Source organism: Trifolium pratense, linkage group LG3, assembly GCF_020283565.1.
Source record: "Trifolium pratense cultivar HEN17-A07 linkage group LG3, ARS_RC_1.1, whole genome shotgun sequence".
NCBI lineage: Eukaryota > Viridiplantae > Streptophyta > Magnoliopsida > Fabales > Fabaceae > Trifolium > Trifolium pratense.
Window position 1 is genome coordinate 38,557,818 of NC_060061.1, and position 13,249 is coordinate 38,571,066.

General features: G+C 31.4%; 2 protein-coding genes across 2 annotated transcripts; one reads left to right on the forward strand and one right to left on the reverse strand.

Moving 5' to 3' along the window:
* Nucleotides 1-1,211: 1,211 nt before the first annotated feature.
* LOC123915068 (two-component response regulator ARR14-like) lies at nucleotides 1,212-3,525 on the forward strand. Its single transcript, XM_045966216.1, has 5 exons — nucleotides 1,212-1,341; nucleotides 1,533-1,685; nucleotides 1,793-2,218; nucleotides 2,347-2,423; nucleotides 2,929-3,525. Exons 1-5 carry the CDS (start codon nucleotides 1,212-1,214, stop codon nucleotides 3,523-3,525), a joined length of 1,383 nt encoding a protein of 460 aa, XP_045822172.1.
* A 5,808-nt stretch (nucleotides 3,526-9,333) lies between these two features.
* Nucleotides 9,334-13,047, reverse strand: LOC123916141 (mannan endo-1,4-beta-mannosidase 2-like). Its single transcript, XM_045967519.1, has 5 exons — nucleotides 12,318-13,047; nucleotides 11,299-11,496; nucleotides 11,005-11,127; nucleotides 10,706-10,920; nucleotides 9,334-10,285 (listed from the first exon to the last, which is right to left on the reverse strand). The coding sequence occupies exons 1-5, from the start codon at nucleotides 12,672-12,674 to the stop codon at nucleotides 9,889-9,891; spliced, it is 1,290 nt and encodes a 429-aa protein (XP_045823475.1). The 5' UTR covers nucleotides 12,675-13,047; the 3' UTR covers nucleotides 9,334-9,888.
* Nucleotides 13,048-13,249: the final 202 nt, after the last annotated feature.

Genomic DNA, 13,249 nt, shown 5'->3' on the forward strand with positions numbered 1-13,249 from the left:
GTTATCTTAACCACTCAATTATGTCTTTGCAAACATATGTGCAAAGACAAGATGGGTATTCCTAGTTCAAAGTAACCCCTATTACACGTTATATATATTTTCTTCGATTATTATTAGAGTTATTCTTTTTGTGCCCCTTATAATTTCTCACGCGCTTCCTGAAATGATCAAAATATCCTCTTATTACCTATCTTACTAATTTACTATTAATACAATATATCTAATAAAAAATATTAATATATATGTAAAAGAATTTGAAATTTGATTCAATCCGAAAACACATTCAACAATTTTATTTTTTGTGTTTTAGGTATATTTTGGATAGTTTTAAAATTTTATTTTAAATCAATTTTATTTATCTTCCGGCCATGAACGTTCATGTTACGCGAACTGCTTTTCTTAAAAACGGAGTGTTAACTAAAAAAGTTAACATTAAACCTAATTAGTAATTACAATATTCATCAAATCAGAGTAATTTAGACAATAAAAAATAAAATATCTCATTAATTTAGACAAAATCTTTTTTTTACCGTATCAACTTATTTGTTAAAAAAAAAGTGACCACTATTTATGACATCAATAAACATTGTTGAGGTGGATAATTTTGATAGGTACATAAATAATGTTTAATATAAAGAAGGACAAAACTTACATGCATTTTCATACATGCATTTCTTACTTTTTCTCTCACAAAGAGGTAGTTTTTTTTATTAAAAAATAATTTTCTTTTATTTTTTCAAAATGAAAAAACACAAATAACCACCTCTTTGTGAGTGGAAAAGTAAGAAATGCATGTATGAAAATGCATGTAAGTTTTGTCCTATAAAAAAATTAATAAACACTATTTATGAATCTATCAGAATTATCCACATCAACGGACATATCAGTATATATTGAAGAATTCACCTAAAAAAAACTATAATAATTATTCTTACAAGATTTTATTATTTTGTTTTACAAACATATCGTATTAAATTTAGAAAATATCTTTCTTTTCTACCGAAAAAATTATTCATTAAAAAAAAAAACTACAATATAATTCTTACAAGATTGCAAATAAATCATTAGGGTTATAAAATTGTTGGTCCTTACAGCTGGCCCAATTTTCGGAACCTATATATATGCGATCTCTATTCTTTCAACACTTTACTTGAATCACAAACAAAACCACAACATTGTTAACTACGGCTATTTGTTTTTCTCTCTTTGCAATGGCACTTTCCATTAAAAAAGAGTTGTTTCCTCAACAATTTTCAACCAAGATTAGGGTTCTTATGATTGATCATGATATCAATCTTCTTAATGCTTTTGAGAAAATATGCTTTCAATTTCATTACTCAGGTTTGTAAACTATAATCATATTATTATTATGATACCTTGTTACTTTCTAAATTAGTAAATTATGTTAACCTATATGTCAAATTAATTAAGTCACATGTAACCAAAAATAATTTAATAAGTCACAAACTTTTTTTTGTTACAATTCTCGCTTTTTGTGTTTTTTTATTTTATTTTTTTGTCTATTTTTTCAGTCAAGACATGCTCTAAGGCTTCGGATGCTTTGAATCTTTTGATGGAAAAAAAGAATAGTTTTGACTTGGTACTAATTGAAGCTAAAATGCCTGATATGAATTCATATGAATTTTTGCAACATGTTACACAACACATCAATATCCCTGTTATTAGTAAGTACATATATTTATAATTAATTGTACTTTTTTTTATGATTATAATTAAATGTATCGCTTGATTAATTATTAATGTGACATTGTTATTTTTATCTAATGGGCAGTGATGTGTGCTGATAACACAAGAAGTGCCGTGAAGAAGGCCATTGACGATGGAGCTTGTGATTATTGGATCAAACCTTTGACTGAGAATCTAATCCAAAACATGTGGCAACATGTTGCAAGGAAAATTTGGAAACAAAATAAAAACCTAAAATTAAGCGACGAATTGGAGGTTGAAGTCGGTATGAGAAAAGAGGAGAGATATGATTCAAATTTGTTGTTGATTGATCCAAAAATAGGAGTGACCGACGATTCAAATTTGCCTTTAATTGATCCAAGAATAGGAGTGATCGACACTAGTGTGAAACAAGAGAGTGTTGAAACGAATAACGTCAAACCTGAATCATCAACAAAGAAGACACGTATTACATGGACACCAGAGTTGCATAAAAAATTTGTTAGGGCTGTGATGGAACTCAATGTTGATAGTATGGTTCTGTACCAATTCTTTTTTTCTTTAATATTTAATTTTTGTGACAATAAAAAATCAAATATTATTATCTTTGCGGCCAATTGTGAGAACTGTTGTATTTATTTCTCTTTGGTAATTTTTCAGAGGCAGTACCCAAAAAAATTCTTGCAAAGATGAATGAGTCTGAATTGACAAAACAACATGTAGCTAGTCATCTACAGGTAATTTATTTTTTCTCTACAGAGTTCCTGTTGGTAACCCTTTAAATTTACAATAATTGTAATTGTAATCTAAAACGGGTATCTCAAGCGATTAATTATTATTATTATTATTATTATTATTATTATTATTATTATTATTATTATTATTATCAAGCGGTTAATCATATTTTGTTTATTAATTTGATTAAAATATTTAATATATTTGCATTTTTTTTGTCAAGTAGCCTAATGGTTAGAATTTTACCTTTTAAGGTGAATAAGTGGGAGTATCGGAATTCAAACTCGGGTCCCTGCCAATTGAGCTATGCTCACGGCGACGATATAATTGCATTTAATCAAAACCAAAAATAATAAATTGCATGTACTTTTTAATACACTTGCATCTAATTTGCTTTGTACTTTTAATCTGTAATTTATATTTGTTATATATATATATATATATATATATATATATATATATATATATATATACATTAATATATATATATATATATTTGATTTGCAGAAATATAGGCTTCATTTGAAGGAAGGAGGAGAGACAAAGAAACAAAAAAAACAGACAGAAGCTACTACAAAATTTAAGAGTTCACCAAATGGATCTTCAGAATTTGATTTTCAAGCTTATGATGATTCTACTTCTCATGTTGTTCCCAACAATTTCATACCAACAAATTTTCCCCACCAAGCCAACACTTTCATTCCTTCTGAATCTAAGAATATGGTTAATGCAGCTGCAGCTGCAGTTAATTTTTATCAAACTGAATTTGAGGAAGAAACTAGTTCAGCTTCTATCAATCAGCATAATCACATTGGATTTGAGACTAATTCTATTATTAATCCATCATTTATAAATACTCTTAATCTGCATTTTCCAAATCCGCATGTTCGAAATATGTTCTTAGCCCCGCCCCCTGGCATAATCTCTCACCAAATTCCAATGACTCAACCTCTTCCAATGATTTTTGACAATTCAATATCTTCGCGCGGTGTTTCGCATTTTTGTGCTGCTGATAATATCAGTGATACTAATTCCAATACAACAAGGTTGGAGGAGCCACAATCTACTATCTATGCTTCAACAAAGGATCATCCTTTCTCTTGATTTTAGTTTTTTAATTTGTTTCTTAGCTATCATGATGAGGTTGTAATCCAAATTTATTATATTATGCTTTATAATTTTCTGAACAATGATGTTTTTTCTGAACAATGATGAGGTTGTAATGTTGTTTTCGGATTTAAAAAATCGTTAAAAAATAATTTTTACAGCCACCGAAGAGATTACTGGGTTGAGTCGCGGACTAGGTCGCTCTCTTTAAGACGTTTCGTGGCACTGCCCAAAATTGTGCAAGCAGACTATCAACCACGCCGTCCCCAGGATAAAACAGCCCAGTTACAACTGTATACCGATATGCTACTGCACGGTAGAAATCGGTCAAAGAATACACCTTCTTGAATGGTACTACAATACCACTCGAATTGATGCTACGACATCAATCTATGATTCATCGGTGATTCAGTGGTACTACAATACCACTCAGATTGATGCTACAACATCAATCTATGAATCAACGGTACTACGATACCACATGTGGTACTACAATACCACATGTATTGATGATACTACAATATCTATCAATATAATGACACTGAGGTCATTCCAATATGGTATTAATACCATTCTCAAATCAAAGGGATAATGGTAATAAAACCATTCTTTATTTGAAGGAACTAGTGATATTTTGATCACTCTCAAACCAATTAACACTAATAATAATAATATTAGTATCACGTATAATACATAGAATAAACATTGTTTTTCTATAAACAATTAGGAACAAAACATGATGCAAATATTTCTAATTTTGTATAATCAAATAAAGAAAATAAAGAAACAATTGACATGCCTAATTCTTTATTTCAATAATTACATAAAAACAGTTTTAATCACAAGAAAATAATTTACATTCGGTGATGCAACAACATTGTACCGAACCAAATATATATCCACATAAAAAGTTATACTAACAATTTGACATATAGTTAAACAAGCTATATGTGATGAAAATGCTATTCATAGATCAATATATATGTATTAATCAACACACCCAATATATATAGAAAAGAGTCTACTAAATTGTCTTAGCAAGAGTAAACAAATTTATCAGTTTAGCTAAAACACCAAATCAACAAAGTTGAAACAATGAAGATATTAAAGAGTCACATACCAGAGACAAGTCAAAAACGTAAAGGCTTCCAATGGTTTTTCTCTTGTTAGCAATTAGCAACCCAATTCAAAACATAGATTAAATTATATCTATATACTTGGCAGCAACCAATAGACCATATATTCCGTAGCCATGCTTGTATATCATTTTCTATATATTCAAGGAATCTACTCCTTCAATGATATATTGGTATCGACTAAAAAAGAACATCAAAAACTATGGTAGGTGGTCTTAGTGTAGCCATAAAATAGAGTTATTCTCCCATCAACTCAACCGTTACAAAATAATGGAAAATAAATCACAATAAATTAAATAAATAAATAAATATGAGACTTAATTTATTTATTTCCTCAAAATTACACACTAGTATGCTACAACATACTAATATGCTCTAGTACCCGATAAGGGACAAAATTTTATTTTCAATTCACACACCAATGTGAACTTTGTTCCAACAATCCCCCACTTGAATTTAAAAGAAAATTCCAAAATATCGTAGGACGCTTCTAAAAGATTGTGCATAAGCAAAGGTGTCTATGACTTGAACCTTTACATAGCAAGTAAGAGCCCGATTTAGTAAGAGTGACACTTGTCTTGAACTCTATCTCGGATTTTTCTCAAACCCGCACACAACCTTTTCTTAAGGTGTATCTTTATAGCCCGTGCTTTAATGGCCCTGCACGTGTATCCCAGTTTCATGAACGCTCTAGGAATTCGCCTCTAAATTCCATAGGAACCGGCCTCAGTTCCACATTCATATAGGTGAGTCTATCAAGAGTACTCCTGAAGCTCGGTACTCCACTCATACAGAGTATAGATCTCATTAAGAGTTTTATTATCTCATCCTTTCGCTTTCAGGAATCATGCTTTTCTTATTTTTACTTGCATGATCATCTTTAACTCCTCACAACTTGTTACTACCCATTGAACCTATTTCTTGGGATCTCCAGTCATTTAGGTTGGGTTTCCATCATGAGAAATTCATTTAGGCATTAGTCACATCTTTACAGATATATTATGGACTTCCACTTTAGCTATTCCTTTCGTCAAAGGATCTGCTAAATTTTTCATCAGTGTGTTCATGACCCATTCTTACAACACCTTTAGAGACTAACTATCTCACTGTGTTGTGCTTTCTTTTTATTCGACGTCTTTTACCATTATAATAATGGTTCTCAATTTATACAATAGCCGCGGTACTATCGCAACGGATCAACACATCTGGCATAGATAATTCCATTAAGGAATCTCAAATAGCAAGCAACCAACTTGCTTCTTCACTAGTTGTGTCTAATGGTATCATTTCAGACTCCATATTGGATTAAGCCAATATATATAGTTTGTTTCTCTGATTTCCAAGATACAGTTTCTCTACTATATATTTCAAATATATAGTCACTAATTGTTTTGGAATCATATAATAATGTATTCCAATCTACATCACTGAATCCTTCAAGAACATCAGAAAATTTATAATAATGTAATATGAGATTCATAGTCATTTTTATCTCATGAATCTCTCAATAGCATACCAATGTTAGTTCTTCGGTTTACTAACAAACCGGCACAACAGTACCACAACATATGCAATGCTACAACATATGCAACGTCGGGTCAAGTACAATCAGTGACATATCAAATGCGGCAACATATATATGCTTTCATATTCTGATTGTCTTACACTTTCACCAGTGTTCTTCCATAGTTTTTACACTATGATCGTATAGTATGCACAAACAAATTTGCTTCCGTAAATATATTTCTTTAAAACTTTCTCATCATAGTGAGATTGATTTAAGGAAATTTGCATTCATGGATCAATAATCTCAATATCCAAGATTACATTTACTTCGAAATTCATTTGACAATCATCAAATTGTCAAACTTTTCATGTCATTTCATATGGCTTGTTTAAGACTCTAAAAAGTCTTATCCAACTTATCGACTTTAGTTTTCATGCCCATGAGTTAAAAAAAATATTTAGGTTGTTCCATAAAAAATTCTTCTTCCAATTCACTATTTAAAAAAGTAATTATAACATCCATTTGGCCTTATGGATATTATTCTTGTAATTGGAGAAAACATGTTGAAAAGATATATATTTGTTTTCATTTCTAAAATTTATTTATAATCATTCAATTTGTACTCATGAGGCAAGTCTACTAAATGTCAAGTCTTATTAGACAATAGATAATTCATCTCATTATTTACGGCTACCACAATAAATCAACATAGAGAATCTATCTCATCATTTACGGCTACAACCATAAATCAGCATCCAAGAAAGACAGTTTCTTAGAGGTTCGTTGAATCATCTTCTAATCCATAAACCATATAACAGGTTCATACTTTTTAGCAACTTTTGCTATTTTACCTCTTTGAGGTTCTATTACATCTTGTTCGATGTTCTCATTACTGCTTCTAATCACTGGAATGTGATCAGATACAATGCCTCCACTAGAGCCCCCACTATTTCCCAATTTTAAAGAGAAATTCATTTTCATAGAAATCATCTTTTGATTCTATGATCATTTTAGCATTTAGGCTACAACCTACAAGCTTTGATTATAACTATGTATCAACAAATACACATTCATGGGCTTTACTAGTGAGTTTAACTCTCTAGGAGTCGAGAATTTGAACCTACGTCAAATTACTTCAAGTTCAAAAAATAAGACAAATTAAATTGTCTTTTCTACAAAATTTCACAAGTGAATTTTGTTCTTGCACTTAGGCACTCTATTTAGCACAAAACAATCAGTTAATTGAATTCCCCCACTAATGAGATGCAATGCCGAAATTAAACATGACTGTAACATCTAGCTCGGTAAAAGATTCTTTATTTTTATTTTATTTTTCTTTACCGTTCAACTCAAAAGAGTAAGTTGTAGTTGTTTCATGTATAATTTCATTCTCATTAAAAAATGTGGGAATCATATTTTGTGCCTTATTTTTCACTTTTATTTTCCATAAGATTTATGAAAAATAATCTCAACATTCATCAACAAAAGTGATGAGTATCTTTTTCTGTTTCTAGTGTTGTTGTTCGAGACAACAAGCACTTCGTTATTTTTCTGATCTTGCTTTACAACTTTTTCTTTCAAAAGAAGACAAGTTATCAGACTTTCAAGTGCATCTTCTTTAGACTTTTTATCATTTTTAAACTTGTTCAATTGTTTCAAATACAATTGAAATATAATCTTTCAACACGTTAGCAACTCTTTTATTGTTCTAAAAATATGATTTATTTTGTTGCTAATGTTTGAAGTGATTCCCTTTAAACCAAAATGGTTTGCCATAGTCAGCGACATAATAATATGAACCAGTAATTTATTCGGTAGTCATGGCAGAAAGAATCGTCTTAAAATTGTTGTTTTCGGATTTAAAAAATCGTTAAAAAATAATTTTTACAGCCACCGAAGAGATTACTGGGTTGAGTCGCGGACTAGGTCGCTCTCTTTAAGACGTTTCGTGGCACTGCCCAAAATTGTGCAAGCAGACTATCAACCACGCCGTCCCCAGGATAAAACAGCCCAGTTACAACTGTATACCGATATGCTACTGCACGGTAGAAATCGGTCAAAGAATACACCTTCTTGAATGGTACTACAATACCACTCGAATTGATGCTACGACATCAATCTATGATTCATCGGTGATTCAGTGGTACTACAATACCACTCAGATTGATGCTACAACATCAATCTATGAATCAACGGTACTACGATACCACATGTGGTACTACAATACCACATGTATTGATGATACTACAATATCTATCAATATAATGACACTGAGGTCATTCCAATATGGTATTAATACCATTCTCAAATCAAAGGGATAATGGTAATAAAACCATTCTTTATTTGAAGGAACTAGTGATATTTTGATCACTCTCAAACCAATTAACACTAATAATAATAATATTAGTATCACGTATAATACATAGAATAAACATTGTTTTTCTATAAACAATTAGGAACAAAACATGATGCAAATATTTCTAATTTTGTATAATCAAATAAAGAAAATAAAGAAACAATTGACATGCCTAATTCTTTATTTCAATAATTACATAAAAACAGTTTTAATCACAAGAAAATAATTTACATTCGGTGATGCAACAACATTGTACCGAACCAAATATATATCCACATAAAAAGTTATACTAACAATTTGACATATAGTTAAACAAGCTATATGTGATGAAAATGCTATTCATAGATCAATATATATGTATTAATCAACACACCCAATATATATAGAAAAGAGTCTACTAAATTGTCTTAGCAAGAGTAAACAAATTTATCAGTTTAGCTAAAACACCAAATCAACAAAGTTGAAACAATGAAGATATTAAAGAGTCACATACCAGAGACAAGTCAAAAACGTAAAGGCTTCCAATGGTTTTTCTCTTGTTAGCAATTAGCAACCCAATTCAAAACATAGATTAAATTATATCTATATACTTGGCAGCAACCAATAGACCATATATTCCGTAGCCATGCTTGTATATCATTTTCTATATATTCAAGGAATCTACTCCTTCAATGATATATTGGTATCGACTAAAAAAGAACATCAAAAACTATGGTAGGTGGTCTTAGTGTAGCCATAAAATAGAGTTATTCTCCCATCAACTCAACCGTTACAAAATAATGGAAAATAAATCACAATAAATTAAATAAATAAATAAATATGAGACTTAATTTATTTATTTCCTCAAAATTACACACTAGTATGCTACAACATACTAATATGCTCTAGTACCCGATAAGGGACAAAATTTTATTTTCAATTCACACACCAATGTGAACTTTGTTCCAACATGTAATCCTATAACTTTTGCCCGTCCTTCCATCTGTTTGATCAACAGAACGGAGACGTGGCACAGCGTGGCCCCTTTTTTTAATGAGCTAGCAAACCACGTGGTGACACGTGTCAAAGAGGGATTTTCAACTGACAGTAAATGTAACAATTGATGATTTTGACTTTTGAGAATTCTCAGAGTAAAACCGGTGGACGCAAGACTTAAGAATGTTACTTGTATAACTTTCAAACAATTTTCCATCTCATCTCAAAAGACTTGTTATAGATTTTGTATAATCTGGATTACACACATCAAAATAGATTATCTAATCTACGCCAAAAGACTATATACCTCACTATGCACCAAAATGCAGCATTTGATTATGAAAATAACATAGATATTGTACAAAACCAGCCCATAAATGAACTCATTAACACACTTGTTTGAAACTTGGGTTCTGTTGAGTCAATCCTTTGTTGACCTTTGATAATCTGCATGAATGCTGAGTAAACATTGAATAGATTGATGGCTTTTCCCACGGTACCATCCCAAAATCATCGATAAAGTCCGACATTCCACCGACTAAGAACTGCCAAACCATAGCACCTGCTCCGGACCGATTATTCTTAGCAGATTTGTGAGATATGTCTAAAATTGTTTTGTACATCTTTTCTCGGTTAGACATTGAAAAGTTCGTGATTGAGTCTGATAATCCAAATTCAGAAAACAAAACAGGTTTGTTTAATACATTATCACCATCTTCAATGTGAGAAAGCATCCACTTGGAGAGGAATTTCATGTAGTCTTCAAAAACTTGCTTATGAAACCTATGCAAAAGTTTTGTTTTATATGAAAAGATCAATAAACAAAGGTCAGATTGCAAAATAAAAAGCTATCTGAAATCATCATAAGAGTGTGTACTTCTGAATACAAATAAGAAGAAAGCTCTTACAGAGCATGGTTAAAAATTTCAAACAAATTATTACTAAGATTGGTTTAGTAATTCAAGACAAAAACAAGAGAAAACAAAAGCGGAAAACCTTCCATTCATTAGGTGGAGTTCTTTGGAACTGCAGAAGTATATAGCATTGACACTTTGCATTCAATACATTCATTTTCTCAAATGATTACAGGTGTTGACGTGTCAGTGTATTGTCTATGTGTCTTGTCTATGTGTCGGTGCTTCATACTTTCTACTACGAATGATAATCCAAAACTACAGATATATAATTCACCACAATGCTTACCAATGGTCGGGATAGATATGGACAGAGGTGAAGTCAATATTTGAGGTCTGAGAGTTCCTAATAAAATCAGATCCAAGCAGCGATGCCCACCCTTCTGGTGGATTGACAGTCAACCTTTTTGGGTCATTAGGACCATAAAAACCTTCGAGTCCAATAGTCACCAAATGTTTCTTGTCAATCGATTTGACAAAAGTTGACATTTCCTCTATCCAATCCTGCAGTTCTATGGCAATTAAGTAAATCGTATACTCCAAGAAATCCAGGAAAGAATGAGATATTTGCACAGATACATGACTTACTTGGAGAGTGTCCCCAGAAGGATCAGTTGCACATCGCGGCTCATTAATCAATTCCCAACCAAAAATGATAGGGTCGTGTCTATATTCAATTCCAGTAATAGTATTCTTCCTTGTCAGAATAGTCTGCAGACAAGTTGAGAAGAAACGATTAATTTATCTCAAAACAAGACTCGAATGCTGCAAACGTGCAGCTAAAGTTGAAATGCCAGGCAAACAAAAAGCAAAGAATCGACATCAACGTTGTGTTGTGTCAAACCACAAGAGCAAGAAAAAAAAAAGATAGAGATGAGATACCTTGACATAAGTTTTGAAGTAACTTCGGATCGATGGATCATAGAAGAAAGAATCATTAGATGAGCTTAACCCTGTCCCTTCTTGCCATGCCCATTTTACATACTGATCTTTCCCACCATATGCTTGCAAGTTATTTACTAAGGTGAGAAGCAGCCTAATTCGATGTCTCCTTGCTTCTGCTATGACATAGTCCAAAGCCTGTCACCAAACCAACCCTCAATACAGTTTTCATTCATCGTATAATTCAATAATTCCAAACATAAAACAACCAACCTGCTCGATGGACCAAAAGAGTTACCGATCCGCAACAAAACAAAAAAGACATTTTCATTCCATTTTTTGGTACATAGATGAAATGACAAGCCATTGGAAACTCACACATACAAAGTGGAGGGACCGGGGTTCGAACCCCGGTCCTGGCGTCTGACTCCGACATAGCAATTTCGACATTTCTGCCAGTTGAGCTAGGATTTGTGGACTAGACATTTTTCATTTCTATCAGGCATGATTTCAATGATAAATACATAAAGAAAACAACCATCATAAATTTCTAAAGCATATAAGCTTTCTAAATTTAAGCACAAATGAAAATTCAAGCATTGTCATATTTTACAACTATCACTACTTCAAAAGTTACTTCCCTACAAATTTTGGAATGTTAAGTCCCTCCTCCCCCAATGAATCTCAACAATTTTTGTTTTTGGAAAAAGATGAATCTCAGCAATTACATGTACAAAGTTATCACCAATTATACATACAAAATTACAAACCATGATTTTGGAAGCACCCAAAATCATCATAGCATAATAACACAATTTCAGGTAAAATGAACAACAAAGTATAAGAGAAGTTATTAAGCAAAATCAAACTAGCCAACATCATAGACAGTTATCAAACTCTTAACTATGTCAGTATTAGAGTCAAACATTGAAAAACAAAACATAAATTACAACAAAACAAAACCAAAAAACATAAGATGAAATTCAACATGAAAACATAAAAATGACAAGTTAAAATACCTTGAAAGCTTGTTCATTAAAAACACCAGGTGAAGTCTGAAGGGCATTATAGTCACCATCATTAAAAGCCCAAGTTCTACAAACAGTTAAACCCATTTTAGCCCCAACTTTCAGCATTTCACTTACCCTAGGTCTTGTATAAACATCCACAGATTGAACCATAAACCAATAAGAGTTCCATCCATTAATATAAAAATCTTTTCCATCCAACACAAACTGAGAACCTTTTCTCTCCACAAAACTCAATTCTATTTCTTCCTCAAAACCCATCCTTACATCAGCAAATGACATGTAAATAAAAAGCACAACCGATGCAAAACCAAATATTGGATAAAATAAACCATTTCCAGCCATCATGTTGCTGAAAAGTGAAAACCCCTTTACAAGGGTCAATTTAACAGATTTGATAGATTTTCAGATACCCTTTTGGCTCTTTATTCAAAGGGTCACTTTGTTTTTAGCTCTAGATGAAGATTTCTAAATCCACTCTTTCAACCACTAATATGAATGTGTGTGATTGTGAATATTTCTCACACCCCAAATTATTAGAATGTATAGATCTCTATCTCTTGAAAGAGATTAAATTTAAGAAGTGCTTAAAGATTGCAACTTTGATAGAGTTTATACAGAAGAATGTGTTTGCTTCTACAGAGAAAAAATGGAAACTATGATAGGTTGAAGAGGAAGAGAAAAGTGAATGTCTGGAAATTATAGTATCAGAAAATTATTATTATTATTATTATTATTATTATTATTATTATTATTATTATTATTATTATTATTTTACTTGGATTTAGATCTGGGAGAGAAGTGAAAAACTCTCTTTAGTTTTAAATTTTAGGTAATAGTTTAAGGAAATTTGAAAGACAATGTCAAGAACTGTGGGCCTTATTGCTGTACAATATCAGTGATTTACCATGTTCAGCAAATTT